General features: G+C 34.6%; 1 protein-coding gene across 4 annotated transcripts in view; it reads right to left on the bottom strand.

The window, feature by feature from the left end:
• Window positions 1-8826: 8826 nt before the first annotated feature.
• LOC100890202 (uncharacterized protein KIAA0513) overlaps window positions 8827-17978 on the bottom strand; it is a 32382-nt gene continuing 23230 nt past the window's right edge. For 2 of the 4 annotated variants that reach the window (XM_030975249.1, XM_003723647.3), the window contains exons 6-11: window positions 17702-17778; window positions 16515-16601; window positions 14792-14864; window positions 12715-12795; window positions 10850-11025; window positions 8827-10204 (exon numbers count right to left, since the gene is read on the bottom strand). In XM_030975249.1, coding sequence (XP_030831109.1) covers window positions 10041-10204; window positions 10850-11025; window positions 12715-12795; window positions 14792-14864; window positions 16515-16601; window positions 17702-17778 — 658 coding nt within the window. In that variant the 3' untranslated portion in view covers window positions 8827-10040. The remainder of the gene's footprint in view (window positions 10205-10849; window positions 11026-12714; window positions 12796-14791; window positions 14865-16514; window positions 16602-17701; window positions 17779-17978) is intronic. The other 2 variants (XM_030975251.1, XM_030975250.1) reach the window with 1 other exon arrangement.

Below are 17978 nucleotides of genomic sequence, written 5' to 3' on the forward strand. Positions count from 1 at the left end.
GTTAAATGTAAACACCCCAACCTGTGGATTTTCTCTAAATTGCATTTCAGCACGAAACACCTCCCTCATATCTATTATGAATAAGCAATTCTCCCCCTTCTCTTCATTGCCTTTCTGTCTATCCCTATCTTTCTTTTTGTATCTTGTCCTTCTCTATCCTTTTCCCGCTCCCCTTTCTGTTGATTACCTCTCTTCTCCCTCCCGCTCGCGCATATTTTTTTTACACAACTGTTTAGCCACTTCAGTCAAATATACTGTGCAAACGACTAGAGACAGAGTCTAGCATTACCCTTCTTCTTCAATCTAACCTCTCCTCTTTTGTCATGTATTTCTTTTTTTCTTCTTCAACCTATCCTTTTTCTCCTTTGTTTATATTTCTTTGTTTTTCCTTCAGTGTCCTTCGTTAATGTATTCCCTTTGTTCTCCTTAATTCTAACCTCTTCTCTTTTGTTTTATGTATTCCTTTGTTTCTCCTTCAATCTATCCTTTTCTCCTTCGTCATCTATATTTCTTTGTTTTAATCTGATAGATTCCTTTTTTCCTTCTGTTTTTACTTATTTTAGTCTAGATCTATGAACCTCTTAGCTCTTCAATTATGTATTTCTATGTTCTTCCTTTGACTTATCCTCTTCTCTTTCCTTATGTATTTCGTTGTTTTTCCTTCTCCATATCCTCTTCACTATCCTTCCCCCTTTCTATAATCTTCCCTTACCTGGGTGTACGTCAACGAACTCAAACCAATTTCGATTTCGATGGTGTACGTGCGCTTGCACATAATGTGCGCTGACCAATTAGACTCTTTCACCAGAGCACTTCTTGGAATTTTTTCGCGAAAATGGCTAAACAGTTGTGTAAAAAAAATATGCGCCTCCCGCTCACCCCCTACCCTCCCTCTCTGTCATTCTCTCCACAGGCATGCGTCTTTCCCAATCTCTATTTGATTTCCTACTATTTGCACAATGACCTGACTCTTGGTTAATCCCGATCCATTGTGTATTTGTTAAAGTCAGTGTCAATTGTTGCCAAGTACTATTGCTTTGTCCCTCTTTCCCAGAGACACTAGTGGATGATTAGAGCACTCTGTAGGCGCGTCCTCATCATCTCGAGATCGCCCGCTATTTCTGATTTGGGAAATAATCCCGAAGTTACAAATCGTGTCTTCATCAGCTCGAGATTCGACCTCGACCTTGAGCGTCTTCATCAGCTCGAGATTCGACCTCGACCTTGAGAAATTAGCTCGAGATATTCGAGCGTCTTCATCAGCTCGAGATTCGACCGCGACCTTGAGAAATTAGCTCGAGATATTTTGCTCAGCGTTAGCGCATATGGCTAGTCTTCGGTCTGGTGAAGACGCACAGGACAAATAGCTGGATATTTTGCCAAATAGTCCGATATTTTGCAAACTATCCCAAGATATCCTGGGATGGCAATCCCCACCAAATATCCCGCTAATTGCTACTTCGGTCTGATGTAGACGCAAATTAGCTGGATAGTTTGCAGATCGGGATAGTTCAAATAGCTGGATATTTGGCAATCTCAAGATAGTGAAAACAGGCCTTGTGTGCCTGCCTGTATGGTCCAGCTTTGAGTGCTTGGGTAAACAAAGGACAGGGGATGAATAGCACTGATTACATAACGGCGCCCCCCTTTTATGGCAGGGAGATACCGATTCCTGATTCCTAGTGGTCTCCGTGTAGGCCCTGTGGGTGTTCTTTGTTCTAGCTGTGTTTGGCCAGTTTGCCTTTTCTCACTTCCAGGTTATTTGTTTCTTTGTCTTGATAAGCTTCTTTGGCCATGCTCAGCTGCAGAGCTCAGGGGGCCGTTTTGCGGGAAACCGTCATAAGTCTAAATTCTTGGATATCCCATTGAAACGTGTTATAGAACTACCACACATTTCTTCTGGATGTCCACTAACTTTTAAGAAATTGGCCCCTGGTTCCCTGGTGGGCCGGTAAGCCAGTTTAGGCCACAGGGAAGCTTACAATCTATTGAGGGCCAGATTTAGGAAGACTTTCCATTAGGAATAGATATGGGCAAATAAAGAGTTGAAAAATTGTCGTTATTGAGGTGCTGAATGAGCATATTAATTTGTACAATCAAAATTCCAATCCAAAGAGTATTTGTCAATTTTTCTGTTCAGTTACAAAGTGCTACTAATTCGCTCCATGACCTGGTATATTAGTCCTGCTTATACAGTAATAAGAACACTTCTAAAATACTGTTTGAGCCACTTTAAACCTTCAGTAACAATCCATACTGTCTAACACTGGAGTCTTAAATTTTGTGTTGGATTGCCTGGTTCCTACTATGAAGAGCATGACTTGGAGGTCAGCTCAATTCTTTAAAGACAGAATTTTTTTGTACATGTAGTCATGTATTGATGTCTGAAAAATGTAATTTTCGGCTAAGTAAGATTTGATATGAATGTTGCACTTTACAGCAAATCCATAACCATTTTATTTTTTACCTACATCGACATAGTGCAAGGGTAGGTAAATTACGGAAAACAAAAGTGCAGTCATGTGCATGAAATCTTTTCACTTTTGAAGTCTTATTATGATTAGTTTAATTTATGCAGGACTATCAGGGCGTCTCGGAAATATTTGAGATTTGTAACATATTTGCAACTTTACAACTTATTTTTATTATGAAATATTGAAGAAGTCTTATTCCTTATATATGTGTTCTAGAATAATCTTGTTCCTTTTGATGGAAATAGGACTTAATAGAATCATTTTTGTGTTGCACTTTGCTACTGAACGGGACATACAGTGTATACTCGACCAATGAATGTTATTTATTTATGACGATGAATTTTTTGATTACCGGTATTTGATATATAGTGTATGTGACACAGAAGAATCCAATCCATGTTGAAGTCGTATTTAAATGCGAGTTACAATTTCACTAACCTATGTAAGTTTATTATATTTTTAGTGGAGATTGACTTTAGGAGTGGGGTATATCATCTCTGTGTAGGTAGAGCCAATAGAGGGGTGTTAACTCTGTGTTCAACTGTGTGTTTACACCCTTTTTTGCTGCAAACGGTGATAAAGGAAAATATATCATTGGATTTTAAGAACCATGGCTATTTGAGCCTACTTGAAGTGCGTAAAACTAGACTCTCAGAAGATTAACAAAGTATGAAATTAGAAATGGATTAACTGAAAATCTCCTTAAGTGACCCAGTATTATTTGTCAAGAACAATCATTTATTAAATACATGTACTTGGTAATTTAGTTATACAGAGCACAGTATTCCCTTTTAATGTATTTTGAAAGATATGCCGATTAGCTGACTAAGCTCTGTATTCTTTCCCCTACACCAGTATGCACATTGATGGCAAACCACTGGTCTGTGAATAATGTAAAATTCTTCCTTTTTTGAAAAGAAGTAAAAAAAAACACAACATATTTCTTCATTTGAATGTAAAGATCGTAAATAATGTACATATCACTATTTTGATTTTCTCATTTTTTGTCTTGTTTCTCAGGGATTTTATAAGCTAGACAATTTTGGGGAATCCCCTTTTGGACTATAACATAGCCTTATTGTTGATGTTACAGTTTTAACAAGAACATAGGAAGAATGCTGTTACCTTCTGCATGAAAAGAAAAATTAAGTTGACATCTTGCACTTAGTGTTAATCCATGTGGTATCCAACTCGAAATTTTTAAACATTGTTTTGAAATTTGAAGAAATGATAAGCTTTTCTCTTTTTTTTTTCTTCTTCCATCAGTTGGTAGATGAAATACATATAGTTTTTTTTTTAAATTCCCTTTTGGACGAAGTACAATGTTGAACAATACTATTAATCTCTCACTTTTATTGTGCAGATATTACAAATTAAAAAAGATAAAATTAAAAAAACTTTTTCCTTTGAGAAGGAACCAAAATATATGTACTTCAAACTAGAGATGACGCCTTTCTGGTCATGGACAGATGGTTTGTTACCTTGCAAGAATTACTTGTTTAGATGCATTTACTAATGGATGTTATATCACTAAAATCACCAATTAGTTTACAAAGTATCAACATACTTGAAAATTGACTTAAGTGATCTACTTTAAGTAGTGACACATTGAAGTTTACTGCTAAAATGATGTGTATTAAAAGTGATGTGTCTTTTGTTGAATTCTTGGGTATAGTCATAATTATGCCTATTGTTTTTATGCACCAGTATTTTGTTTCCTTCATTCATTAATGTATGATGGAAGTTACCTTTATAATAGATGTCAATGAGAGATATATTGATATTAGTTGTACATGTAAATTGAATGAACTTGAAATACAAATCTTACTACTATCTATAACCCGAATTGAGAATTTATTGATAAGTAGATCACTTTAATTGGGAAAGAAAGATGAAAAGAGGAAATTTTGAATATTTGATGAGAGATGGGTGTGTGACAATGAAGCTAGAGGAGAGGATGAGACAGAAATAGAGGTGGGTTAATAAAAATGAAGGACAAAAAATATTCTTGCATTAAAATAAATGTGGATAGGAGAGTGAAGAGGAAGATGAGGGAGGGGAGGGGAGGGGAGGGGAGGGGCGTGGGAGTGAGAGAGAAAGAGAGAGAGAGTCCTTTACGAGAGAGTGTGAGAGAAAAGATTAAGGAAAGTATATGAAAAAATAATTTCATAGTAATGAAGAAAGAATATACTAAAAGAAGAAAAAAGAAAAAAACAAAGCAAATTAAAATCACTCAAACAATCAAAAACAAATTGCACCTCAAAACTGTTGAAATGTTAAGTACATATGTTTATTTATTTCCCCCCATTTTTTAGTCATATATTCAAGTTTTACAGCACCATATACATATATACATGTACATTACAAATTATACATCTAGATTTTACATCACATACATTTGAATGTCATTGCCTAATAGACAATACATAATAACATTAATCTTTATTTGTCAGAATGAAGAAAAGATAGAAAAAAATTAAATCACAATGAGTGATTTCACAATTTTACAGTTTTTGAAGAACATCTAGGATCACCATACATCTCATGACCGGATTCAAACTGGGTTTTGAAAGAAAATTGAAATAAGATTAGATATAGAATTCTGCTAAAGCACAATTCAAACAAGGCATACAATGGGAATACACATAGGCACAGAGATTTATAGGAAGAGCAGAATTCTCTAATGTCAGGGCTTCCAAGTCGCGCAATGAGCAGGGCTTGACACTAACTCGGGACTAACCAGGCGCCCGGGACAAATAGGTACCCCAAATCTAAGTCCGGATAACCTACATTTTCGAAATGTAATACATAGGGCTCATGCACGGAAGCCCTCTACATGTCAATCCGAACCAACATCGAAAAAGAGTTAGTGCGAGGCCCCGCAATGAACGACATGATACTAAATGATCAAAAAGAAAGAGAGAAAGAAAATGAGGGCAAGATTTCTATTTCCTGTAAAATCCAATAAGATTGTGAGAACGTCACATATCAAATAAACTCTTTACAAAGTTACAGAATCTAAATCAGATGCAATATTATGGCATAGCACGTCTGGTGCAGTAAAAGGAAGAGCTTTTCATTTTTGGTTATGCTTTCATAGATACATGCATCACATCAAATGAACTATCATTTTTCCATTTTGATCACAAAGTTGTCAGATCTTATGGTGCTGGTCACAACAAAACTTGATTATGCATACTTTGCTTGTTCTGAGATTTCCTGTGGCACAATTAATACTGAATATCATATTTAATACTTGTATAAATTGACAATTTGATTGTAGTAAAATATTTCATGAATAATCAGCATGCATATTCAACAGAGCAAAAAACCAAATCACCAAGTATTGGGATTGTCTCCTGACAACCAGAAGACAAAATGATTTTTCATTGAGTGAATGACTTCGCCTCTAAGCAAATGATATCATATTCTTTACAGAAAATAACCATTTTAAAATCAATGTCAGAAAAATGACATTTATAATGCTGGGACCTCCCTGATAAAACTGATATTATATAAACCTTTCCTTTGAGGTTTGAAAAATAACTGTTTACCTGTACATATTATACATGTATAACATTAGTGGTTTAAATACAAAATATAACCATACCAAGAAATGTAATAAAAACCTGTTGAAATCATATTTTAAGTACACATCCTGCAGCACACTAATTTTTAACAATTTTTTACAAAATTGTCCTAATTGGATTGTTAAAAAAATAATCAAGTAATAGATTTGCAGCCCAAATAAAAAGTATTGAAACTTTGATAAATTTGCTTTCGGAAAGAGGAATATCAACAAAATATCACAGATGAAGAACAAAAACATGAAACAAAATGATTTTTTTCCCATCCAAAGAATATATTAAAAGAGATTATATTTTCAAACATGTTTAATGTTTAAGAAAACCAATATAATACTAATGATACACGTACATGTAAAATACATTACTTTAATAATGGCAACATACAGTGTAGATGTATTTGATAGTCATTTGATAACTGATAAAAAGAATGTACAGGTGTAAACAAAAACTGATGACTGATAACAATTACTGTAACCCAATACTCATATTGCACTTGTTATACCATGCGCATTGACACAAGCATATTCAGCAGATTTATTGCTCTATATGGCCAAAATCTACACGCTAAATGTGCAATTGTGCAATACTGTTATATTCTAACATACCCAAAGAACCCTTTAAGATATTTCAAATTAAATGTGCAATGAGGGCTATAAATACAAAAGCTAATGTATAAAGCAAAGCATATACCAATATGATCCAGGAAAAAAAAAATACTTTGGGGGCTACTTTTCAAGCTTGCTTGCATGAAAATAACACTCTTTAATTTGTTTTGCATTGAACTCTATGCAAATTTTTTTAGGGGCTCTTTTTGGCATTTCGCGGGCTAATTCGCCCAGAGCCCCCATGTATTTTTTTCACTGATACCATCTCATATTCCCCCTCTTCTCACTTTATTGGCAATTCACAGACCAGAGCCGACCAAAACCAAATGCACATGTACATTCCAATACTGATTTATATGTGTTTTAAACTTTTAAACCCAATACATTTCCCTTATATATTTACACATACAACATGTATATTTCCTGCATAACATTTGACTCTTGTACAGTATGCTTATATAATATAGTGAAACTATATACAGATGGTAGAATACATTTGCCATTTGTTCTCTCACAGCATAGTACCATCAGAAACAAATTATAATTCTATATTGCACATCTAAATCACATCTAATTTCCTCATTTTCAATTATTAGGTGAGGAGCCTAGTTGTTAGTTTAACATATACACAAAAAGGAATGGGCTCCTAAAAGACTCTACATTGGTGACCCTCTACAAAAAAAAGAAGGGGGAGTATAGAGATTTCAATTGTCTAATACACAAGTACTGTATGATAATTTGCCAGTCTGGCACTCTTTATGATTAAAGGTAAAGACCAGTTATGGTCATGCGATTGCAATGTGAAAGAAACGTTGTGGAATCGATCAGAAAAGGTTGATCATCTAGCATCTAGCATCTGCAAGGTTCTGGAATCATCAAAATGATAAGAAATTTGGCCCATTCTTCGTAAAGTTACAAGCACTATACACAGAAAGATGTATATGGGACTACCCTATATCTCTCACAGACCATGAGAGAAACAAATTTATCAAATATATGAATTAGTAGGCGGTTTCCCGGCAAATTTTTTATCATCATGTATTAGTCAGAACATATTCTTTCACATGATTGGAAATGAGAGCTTCCATTTCATTTTTTGAAATTGGGGCGTTTCCAATACTGGTCTTTACCTTTAAAAGTTGGACACATGGTAACCCAATCAGACTTGGGTTCTATACGGGCCATATTCTGTGCGAGTGCTTACAAGTGTATCTTCAAGTCTACTCGAGCGGTCCAAGTCCTGCCGCAGAACTAATATCCTTTGGCAAGACATTAATCTACATTTGCCACTCTACACCCAGGTAAAGTAAATTGGTACCCGGTAGGAAGAAATTCCTTGAAAGCTTTAGCGCCATAGTAAGGCTCAGCTATAGCCAGGGTAATACACTCTAATATGATACTTTGTATTAAGCTCAGTAGTGTATATTCATTTAGTAGCTGCACTATATAAAATGGACCTATTATTATTATAATTTTATGTAAATGGAGTGAGTGTGTTTGAACTTGCAATAAAAGTAATATTTGAAGCTTATATTTTGAGTATAGTATAGCAAAATGGAACCCCTAACATACCGAGCAAACTATTTTCAGGTTATTAGTGCACTTTCAACGCCCAAGTATTAATTGCATGCAGGGTAAACATTTTCTTGACAATATCACATACCACAGTTGCATATTTTAACCACTAAACACTAACACAGTAATTTGCAAATTAATCTACCAATATGAGAGTTGCAGCTTCAGAGTGGATACAAACTCTACAGATAGCCTTTGAATAATCATGAAATATATTTGAAATTGAGAAGATGAATCAAGTTGTCAGAAAATAATCCTATGATGATAGAAAAAAGTTTGAGAGTTGGGTGGTATAGAAAACAGTATGCAACCTAATGTGTACATGGCAAGACCACATTGTGAATTGTGTGATATTGAGTTTAGAATTAAGAGATGTATATACACATTAGACAACTTGAGCTGTCTTTTATTTATACATATATATGTCAGAAGGAAAATAAATAAGCGGTGACCACGTTTTAATCTGTTTAAGCTGTATTCATTTCCTTTTCACATGCATTATAAGTGAGTGCATTTCATTCAGAGTTGGGTTAGGCGAGTTGATTTGTGAGAATGTATGACTCAGATATCCTTTTTCTTCTTTTCTTAATGAAAAGAATTATGCTGACTGGTAAAATTAAAAGCAAATTGCTGTCAATTGGAGACGGTAACAGGAGGCTTTATTGAGTATGTTCAAGTATGAGTACCTGAACAATTTTTGTTCTACAAAGTGTAATGAACTTCATTGTTTGTAGCTGTAACAAGCGTTTCTAAAACAGCAGCACAACTTCTTTTCTCATCTGCATGTGTTCTGTTGAAACAATAACCATTAATAATGTTTTCATATTAGTATTCTGATGTTTTAAGCTGCCTGCTTGAGCTGATTCATTTTCACCTACTGTCTTTCAAATTGGCAACAATAATATTCTTCTTTTATTGCTACATTGTTCTAATAAAATGTAATGTCTCTGAAAACAATATATGGGCAAGAATGTTGTAAAAAGTTGAAAAATGGTAAATTGTTATTGAAAAACAATCATTTTAAATTTCTCAATGTGTAGCCAATTTAAGGACTTTAAAGCTTGTTTTCCTTTTTGAGATTTCAATCATTAAAAGCAAGATATTCATGAAACTACATTTTTAGCCCTTTCTACCTTATATCTGTCATATTTGGTTGGGGCTCTGAATCACAAGTTATTGAGCCAAACCAGAAAATTTGGAATGATTGACGCAAGAGGGTTTCACTACCAATGAGTTTTATAGCAAGTTGATTTGTTTGTGACTGTGGCAAGCATATCTATCACGTCAGCGCTGAAGTCAGGCAAGATAAAATGTGCGTTTGTTTAAAGGGAGTGGCTTCCTCAGGTTGGGTACCTGTGTGTGAACTTTTATTCACACTGATGCTTTAGTTTTCAAATGACGAATGCGACCTTCAATATTTATAAAACTGATGTCACATCCTTTATAATGCAGATTTCAAAGGGATGAGTAAAGAAGAAAATACATCTCACTGTGAATGGCTAAGAGGATTGGTCACATGACTGTATTCTCCTACCACTAACACCAACCAGTGTCATCGATTAGCAGAATTTGGCCAAAATCAGTCAGGCACGATAAGGAAAAAACTGCTTTGTTGGGCAAGCACAAAACAAAAGAACATAAATGCCATGTTGTGAGAAACTGAAACCAAGTCGGCAAAACTCTGTACAGATGGCTCTCAAGCTAACAAGATTCAATCTCAATACTCAGCATGTTGCTATGGCAGGAATGTACTGGGCAAGCCTGGCTCAGGTGAGGTCAGTGAACTCTGCCTCTGGGGGTCAATGCTTGCTAGGTTGCTTCATCAGACTGCTCAGTCTCCGCCTGATGGGTGTGCCCAGGTTGCTTAGAGACCACTGTCTGGTCTCCTTACCGGAGGCGGGTTGGAAGTGCGAAGTGGCTTTGAAGTGCGAAGCAATGTTTGCTGCTAGCATATCATACTGATCTGAATTGATAGCGATAAAGAAAGAGAGAGAGAAAGAGAGAGAGAAAGAGAGAGAGAAAGAGAGAGAAAGAGAGAGAGAAAGAGAGAGAGAGAGATGGGGAAGGGGTAGTAAGGGGAACAAGAGAGAGAGAGAGAGAGAGAGAGAGAGAGAGAGAGAGAAGGGAAGGGAGAAGGGAGGGAAAGGGAAAGGGAAAGAGTGTGATAGGAGTGAGATAGGAAGCTTTAATATATATATAGGTCTACATTTTTTCTTACATATTTTTACTCTACATCTACATGGCCACAAACACTTCTAGAAATCAAACTGCAAGATCTTTTGTTGGCTTTAGACTTTTATGAATAATCTTATAGCTCCCAAAGCTACAGGGTTGCAACACACAATCCTACAGAATACTTTGTGTCACATGATAAAGGGTGTCAGCTTGAAGTGTATCTGCAAATAGATGTGTTATCATAGGAAGAGGTCAATATTGTTTTCAAAACCACTTTAATAGGCAGTGAGATTATCTCAAAATTCTAGTTGACATTTAATGTTCATAACAGCTAAGCTGTGCCTATCATTTGGGCTGCCCCCTCCCCCAGTAATAGAAGAAAGCAGGCTGTTTCTAAATCATATACCGGTAACATTAAATATTATTCACAAACCTTTGGTGATGTTTCCTATCACTCCCATCTTGTCCAGGAATCTTCTTGTGAACTGTTCCGATAGACCCAGTCCCATCATGTTGTGCAGGAAGGTAGCTAGCTGACCAAACGTGATGTTCTCTTCCATAATTTCTGCTAGCTCTTGCTCTTCAGAACTCATATGCCTCCAGTGTCCTCTGCAAAGATCACGTAAATAAGTGAATACAGCAACTTTAAAGGTACTATGTCCCATTTGCAGGCCAAAAAATGAAAAGGTTAAATTCCAACTGCATTTGAAAGATAATACTTATTTAGAACTTCCCTAAAAAAGGTGGGGCTTGAAAATGTCTTCAAGTGGGAAAATAATGACTATTAGTTGTCAAATCGACTTTAGGGCTATAGAGCCCAAAAGTAATAGTCTTGATTTTCTGACAATTGTACCGAATGGTCATACGTTTTATGCTGTGCAAAGATTCAATCAGTTTAATCTTGGCCATCACAAGAAGTGGGTTATTGATGCAAAAAAAGCTCATGTACCCTTTACAACTCTTTTTATGTATGTTATTACCAAAGAAGAAAAAAAGCCAGTCAGTCACTCAATAGTGTCTGACATTGAAGTCTAGCAAGTAAACGGGTTTCCTTGCATATTTTGAATATGAGGACACTGCAAACGTTTAAATTTCACAGATAGGACATACATGACATATTCATAATTCCTGCAAAGTTCTACAGAATTTGAGGTTGGCTGCAAAAGGGACATAGTACCTTTAATACAAAAGGCCATTTTTGTAATGTAATCAAATTCAATGCACAAACTTTGTTAAGTGCCATATCACAAATAATTATATTCAATATTCAGAATGTGAATTGCATACATTCTGTGAATGATATGTAGGACAGGCCATAATGTTTGTCCTACCTAGCAACAATGAATGTTACAACATGAAATACAGAAAGTTTTGAAAACGTTTAGTTCTTTCATCAATTAATGCATGACCAAGTGACCATGAACAAGTAGGATTATGTTTACAAATTCTAGTAGAAGGTTTGGCCCTGATAGCAGAGATTTTGGGAGGTACAAATGAATAACATATTTTTTTTTATTAATTATAATTTTGATAAAAACTACAACAATTCAAGACCAATCCATTATAAAAAGAAGAAAACAAGATAAAAAAAAAAAAAAGGTCTGCATATTTTCAATACTGTATGCAACTATCTAAACATCTTCCTTCATTCTTTGCGAACTCGGATTACAACATTGCAAAAAAAAAATGGTCAAGAGGAAAGTATGGATGAGACTAGGTCTGAATAGACCATTTTTTGTAATTTGATCAAATTTCATGCACAAATCTTTGTTAAGTGCCATTCTTTCCGAACTCGGATTACAACAATGCAAACAAAAAATGGTCAAGAGGAAAGTATGGATGAGACTAGGTCTGAATAGACCATTTTTTGTAATTTGATCAAATTTCATGCACAAATCTTTGTTAAGTGCCATTCTTTCCAAACTCGGATTACAACAATGCAAACAAAAAATGGTCAAGAGGAAAGTATGGATGAGACTAGGTCTGAATAGACCATTTTTTGTAATTTGATCAAGTTTCATGCACAAATCTTTGTTAAGTGCCTCCTTACAAATTATTAAATTCATCTGTATTTCAAAAGTCAGAAAGCGAATTGCATACATTCCTTGATATTAGGTAGGACAAGCTGTACTGTTTATTCTATCTAGCGAAAATTAATGTATCCAACTCGCATTCTGACTATTGAAATACAATTATTTGTAACAGGTGAATGAAATAATTTGAAACTTGGCACTTAACAAAGATTTATGCTTTAAATTTGATTTACATTGTGAAAATTGTCTATTAAATTTGCCTCACCTTTTTCCATCAGGCGAGTGTTGTGTTCTCTCATGATGTACAGACTCAAAGAAAGATGCATTCCAGAACCGTTGGCATTTCCTGCATGATAAACAATGTTTCATTCATGAGCATGCATATAGGACGTGCATATATGAGGTCATCTATAAAATGTCATACATTACAAACTATATTATGGAATATGGACACAAGTGTTCTAAATCCTACTCTATCTTCCCCCCTCTCAAATAACAAAACAAAACAACACTACATGTGAGAAATAATTGGAAAATCTAAAGAATGTTACCATGACTGTTGTACCTTACTTCACTTCTATGATTTACACACACAAAGATTCTCAATGCGTGTGCACATACAAATAAAACCAACATGATCATGAATATCTATACTATTCATAACAACTGCATCTTTGGTTTTAGTATTCTGAAAATTCAATCAAGGTGATCACCCTACGAGAGCTTTGATTAGACCAAAATCAAGGACAAATTACACTTTTGATATTATAATTATAATTCCCATTATTCTTGGCAGTGCAGAGGACAGCAAATGGCCATATACATTGGACTTTCCCAAGAAAACAGGAACTTGAAAACAAAAAATATCATTGCACATAAACAGTACCAGCTCAATAACGGAATATCAGGTGGAAAAACACATGTTAATGGGTTGAATTTACATCCTGGTGTCAAGAAAGAAAGTGTTTTTTTAATATTTCATTATGATATTACAACATGCTGGAACAAGCTAGCATGATGTGAATCCTGTTTCTGTTTTATCGCGTTATAATAATATCTCTCTATGCCATGTATATATATTATATTAAAGATAAACTCCAGTGCTGGTAAAAGCTGGTGCCAAACAATTTTGAAAGAAAATATATACTGGCTGAGTAATGAGCATAGAAAGACAAGGAAATCAAGGTAGTACTAGCCCCGACACCATGTGTGTTGTCCCATATATAGCTTTCTATGTGTGTGCTTGTTACTTTACCAAGACTCGGTCAAATTTATTATGATTTTGATGACTCCAGAACCTTGCAGTGCACACCAATACTTACATGCTACATGATCAACTGTTTCTGATTCTTTCCACACCTTTTCTTTCACAATGCAATCGCATTACCAGTACTAAAGTTTATCTTTAAGTAAAGTTGTGTTTCAAATGTGAGCAAAGCAAGTTTCCATCGGACAATAAAATGAAATTGAAATTGAATTTAGCACATTTTAAAGGTTACATCACTCACGTACATGTATCATAATTATTTGATAACAATTAATGATATTGATTAAATCTATCCATGTAGGAAATGTATTGGATGTGAAGAAGAAAATGGTGCTGAATGCTTTATAGCATTAAACAAAGGAGCTCTGAACATGTTCTAACTTTATCATAGACCAATGAATATTATAATTATCAAATTGTCAATATATGACTAGCTCTTAAAGGGATCCGGTAACTTTGTCTCAGATTCTGAAACAAAATTCAGGATTTAGCTCATAATGCGATGATAATTATAAACCTTTAGGTTAGTCAGGAACCCCATGACTTTTACAAGCCGATCGCCTGTCTGATTATCAAGATATTTATGATTGGAATTACAAATTTTGAAAACCGTTCGCCTGACGGTTTTCATAACAAGCAAAACGAGTATGGTAAAACCGGTCACTCAAAGATTTTTGCTTTTTTGAGGCACTTCTTGATCATTTTGAAGCGCAATTTTTGCAGGGCTTCAATATTACACCATATCACAGACACTGATAACACGTAGGGCCGTGTATCTCAGATTTAACATTGTTAAACAATCCCTTTAACAAGGAAGTTTATTTTAATGTATTTACAATACCTCATAGAAAATTGCCAAAACAAATTGACTTTGGGCATTTTTAACCCCCCCCCCCCCCTCTGATGATATACATATCTCTCTCTTTCTTCTTCTTCTTTATCTTCTTCTTTCTTTCTTCTATTCTATTCTGTTGCTACTTTTTCTCATGCTACTCTTTCTTATTTTTCTCCTGCTTCTCCTTTATTTTTGTGTCTCTAGTTACTATTCTTAGAATCATATTATACTGCAACTCACCAAATCGGTTGTTCTTTAAGATGAGTATACAGGAAGCTCTTTACTTTAGGAGGCTTTGGATTTGAAGGCGATTCTGTGAAATAGAAACAAAAGAGAAATGATTCACATTCAGGAGTAGGGGGATTATCAAAATAATATTACCAGAATATAATTACATTAGATAACAAACGGCCCTATATTACTTCATATCTCCAATATTCTAATGGATGCAGAAATAAATAGAGGGGGTGGGGAGCTTTGGGACTCTTTCTGTGTTATTTCAAATTTAGAAAGCTACATGATCAGTCTTTCATCTTCAAATTGGCAACTCAAATATCTTCTTTTATTGCTGCATGTACAGTACTCCAAGGAAATTTCATGTTTTCACAAAACATATTTGAACAAGAATGCCAAAGAATATATTTCAGATACCTGTACATGATAAAACTATAAATTTGAATTTGTTAATGTGTGGGGAAAAACATTTAAATGGAATGCAGTTAAATGTTACCTTTCAATATGGACTGGAAAAAGCAGGATGTTTACTAAAGGTATTTTTTACTGAAGGATTAAACTTCATCTCAGACTTATACTTTCATATTTTATTCATGAGACCATAGTTCACATTTCACATTAAAATGCATACATCTAGCACATCAAAACTTGATCACCAATTAATCAAATTGTGATTGAAATAAATTGTAATGATCTCTTTTGATTTCGATGTGAAATTGATCAAAATAACAGTACATCATACTTCAAAATGTACTCTACAAGAAGCTTTATGAAATGTATGGGTGTCTAACCAAAATGCAACAAGATTTTATTTTGTTCCACATAAATCTTAAAAAGAACTCAACCAATCTTTACAATTGAAACTTTGTAAGTAATGTTCCTTTGGTATCCTCAAAACTTTGCGTGAATCCCATAACAAATTTCAACAAAAATCACTAAGTTCAGAATGTTTTTTGTTAAAACAATAAAGAGATAGTACATTGAATAACATTTGTGCACAATAAATAAGCATATAACTATTATCAAGTAAAATCTTGTTAATTTTCTTTTGTCACCCTGTAAGGTATTTGAAATTAATAAAAATGGAAATTGATTCATTGAATGACATAATTACTCTTTCTGGCTTTTTTTATCAGCATTTTATACCCAAAGGAGCAGAATGAAAAAGTGCATTAAATAAAACAAGTTATGTTAAAGACCCTTTTCCTGCATGCAGTACATGATAGGTTTTTTACGAGTGCTCCTCCATAAAAAGGGACATTTACAAATGACTTTGCAAAACGACCCATAAAAATATGTCAGCTTGCATACTGCTTTCAATTCTATAAAGTGACACTCTATGCTAAGCCATTGATAATTACTTTCAATTGGTCCTTAATGTGGTAACTGATAATCTTGTATTGGAGTATCCAGGTAACTCAGCTTAGAATGGATTGTGAACAAGCCTTGAAAATATTTTGGAATCAACAACTGTCACTTCGCTCTGTAGTAATTATAGCTTAATTAATATCTTGAGCTATACAACATAAAGAGTTTATCATTTACAATTTCATAACTTTAGACTCAAATTCAACGCAGACAACGATCACTGAATATTGTAGGGTCGCAAATGCTTCCAATATGTTCATTTGAACCAAATTCATGACCCCATACCAAAACTTTGTATTACCTTTAACCCATTCAGGATTGTCCAATATTATACAAATAAATGTAGTTCCTTATGACTTACCCAGGGCATTATTGTTGTCACCATTCGTTGAATCATCTGCCTCCTCTGAATCTGGTGATATTACATCCTGGGTTCTATCTTCCACTTCTAATGAATATACGAGATGGAATAAAAAGAATGATAGAATTCCAAAACATCTAAGGGAGAGAATTGAAGTAATATTTCAGCGATTCCGTTCTCCACAACCTTTATACATTAATACATGTTTATGTTTGCAATACATCAATTTTTGCAGCATTATTTTTTGATAGAGAGAGGAGAGAGAGAGAGGGGGAGAGAGGGAGGGAGGGAGAGAGGGAGAGAGGGAGAGAGAGAGAGAGAGACAGATAGAGAGAGAGATAGAGAAAGAGAGAGAGAGAGAGAGAGAGAGAGGAAGAGAAAAGGAGGAAGAGAGAAAGAAAGAGAGAGAGAGAGAGATACAGAGAGAGAGAGAGAGAGAGAGAGAGAGAGAGAGAGAGAGAGGGAAAGAAACCTGCACCTGATGAGATTAAAATGCAATGCAAAATACATTTGTGAAGTAATCTTTACAATTAGTTATTTACCATTAGAGCTTTATTTAGTGATCATAATACTGACATTGTTCTTAATAAAATAATAACATCATAAGTTCCATCACAATTAATAAGTATATTTGACCTTTTATTTCCAAATGTACAAAATAGGATCATGGAACATCAAATTGTTCTATTCATGAAAAAAAAAATAGTTGTCAGAACACAGTTGCTTTCTTTGACATTACTTTACATGCTGAATAGATTCACTGTGATGGATTGAATCTTTAGAAATGAGTTCTTTGACACATCCAAAAGATACTTGCCTGTTAAAGTTAAAGAGTAGTTTTTTAAACATTTTATTATTACCATTATCAAAATATCATCTACTCTCGAAAAAAGTCTGGTAACAAACTCTGGAGAATGTGTCTGACCAATAGACATCAAAACTGTCATTGTAATTACAGTCAAACCTGCTTTAGAGACCACCTGTCTACATAGACCACATTTTTTGTCAGTTACCCTGAAAATGATTTCTCATTAAAACATGTACTAAAGGAACCTGTCTACAAAGACCACTTTTGTGTTTCCTTTGGGCGATCGCTATAGACAGGTTTGACTGTACTATACAAATGTACCGTAATTATCTTTTGGGCGGGTCATAGAATTTATTCCTAATTAATCAAGCTTTTGTACCTTCCGAGTAATGGAAGAACGTGTAACTCATGTTCATGAGACACTTGGCAGGATGGAAGTCATCTGCTTCATTACACCTATGGAAAAGAAGGAGAAAAATAAATTTGATGATGATATTATAAAGGTAGTGTATCCCTCTTGCAGCTAACATCAAATTCTGTAGAACTTTGCAGGAATCATGAGTAAATTGAGTATGTCACATATGTCACGTATGTCCTATCTGTGAAATTCAATTTCAAAAGTTTAACTATTAATTTAATAGCAGTGACAAGGGAAA

Source organism: Strongylocentrotus purpuratus, unplaced genomic scaffold (genome assembly GCF_000002235.5).
Source record: "Strongylocentrotus purpuratus isolate Spur 01 unplaced genomic scaffold, Spur_5.0 spur5_scaffold_8, whole genome shotgun sequence".
NCBI lineage: Eukaryota > Metazoa > Echinodermata > Echinoidea > Camarodonta > Strongylocentrotidae > Strongylocentrotus > Strongylocentrotus purpuratus.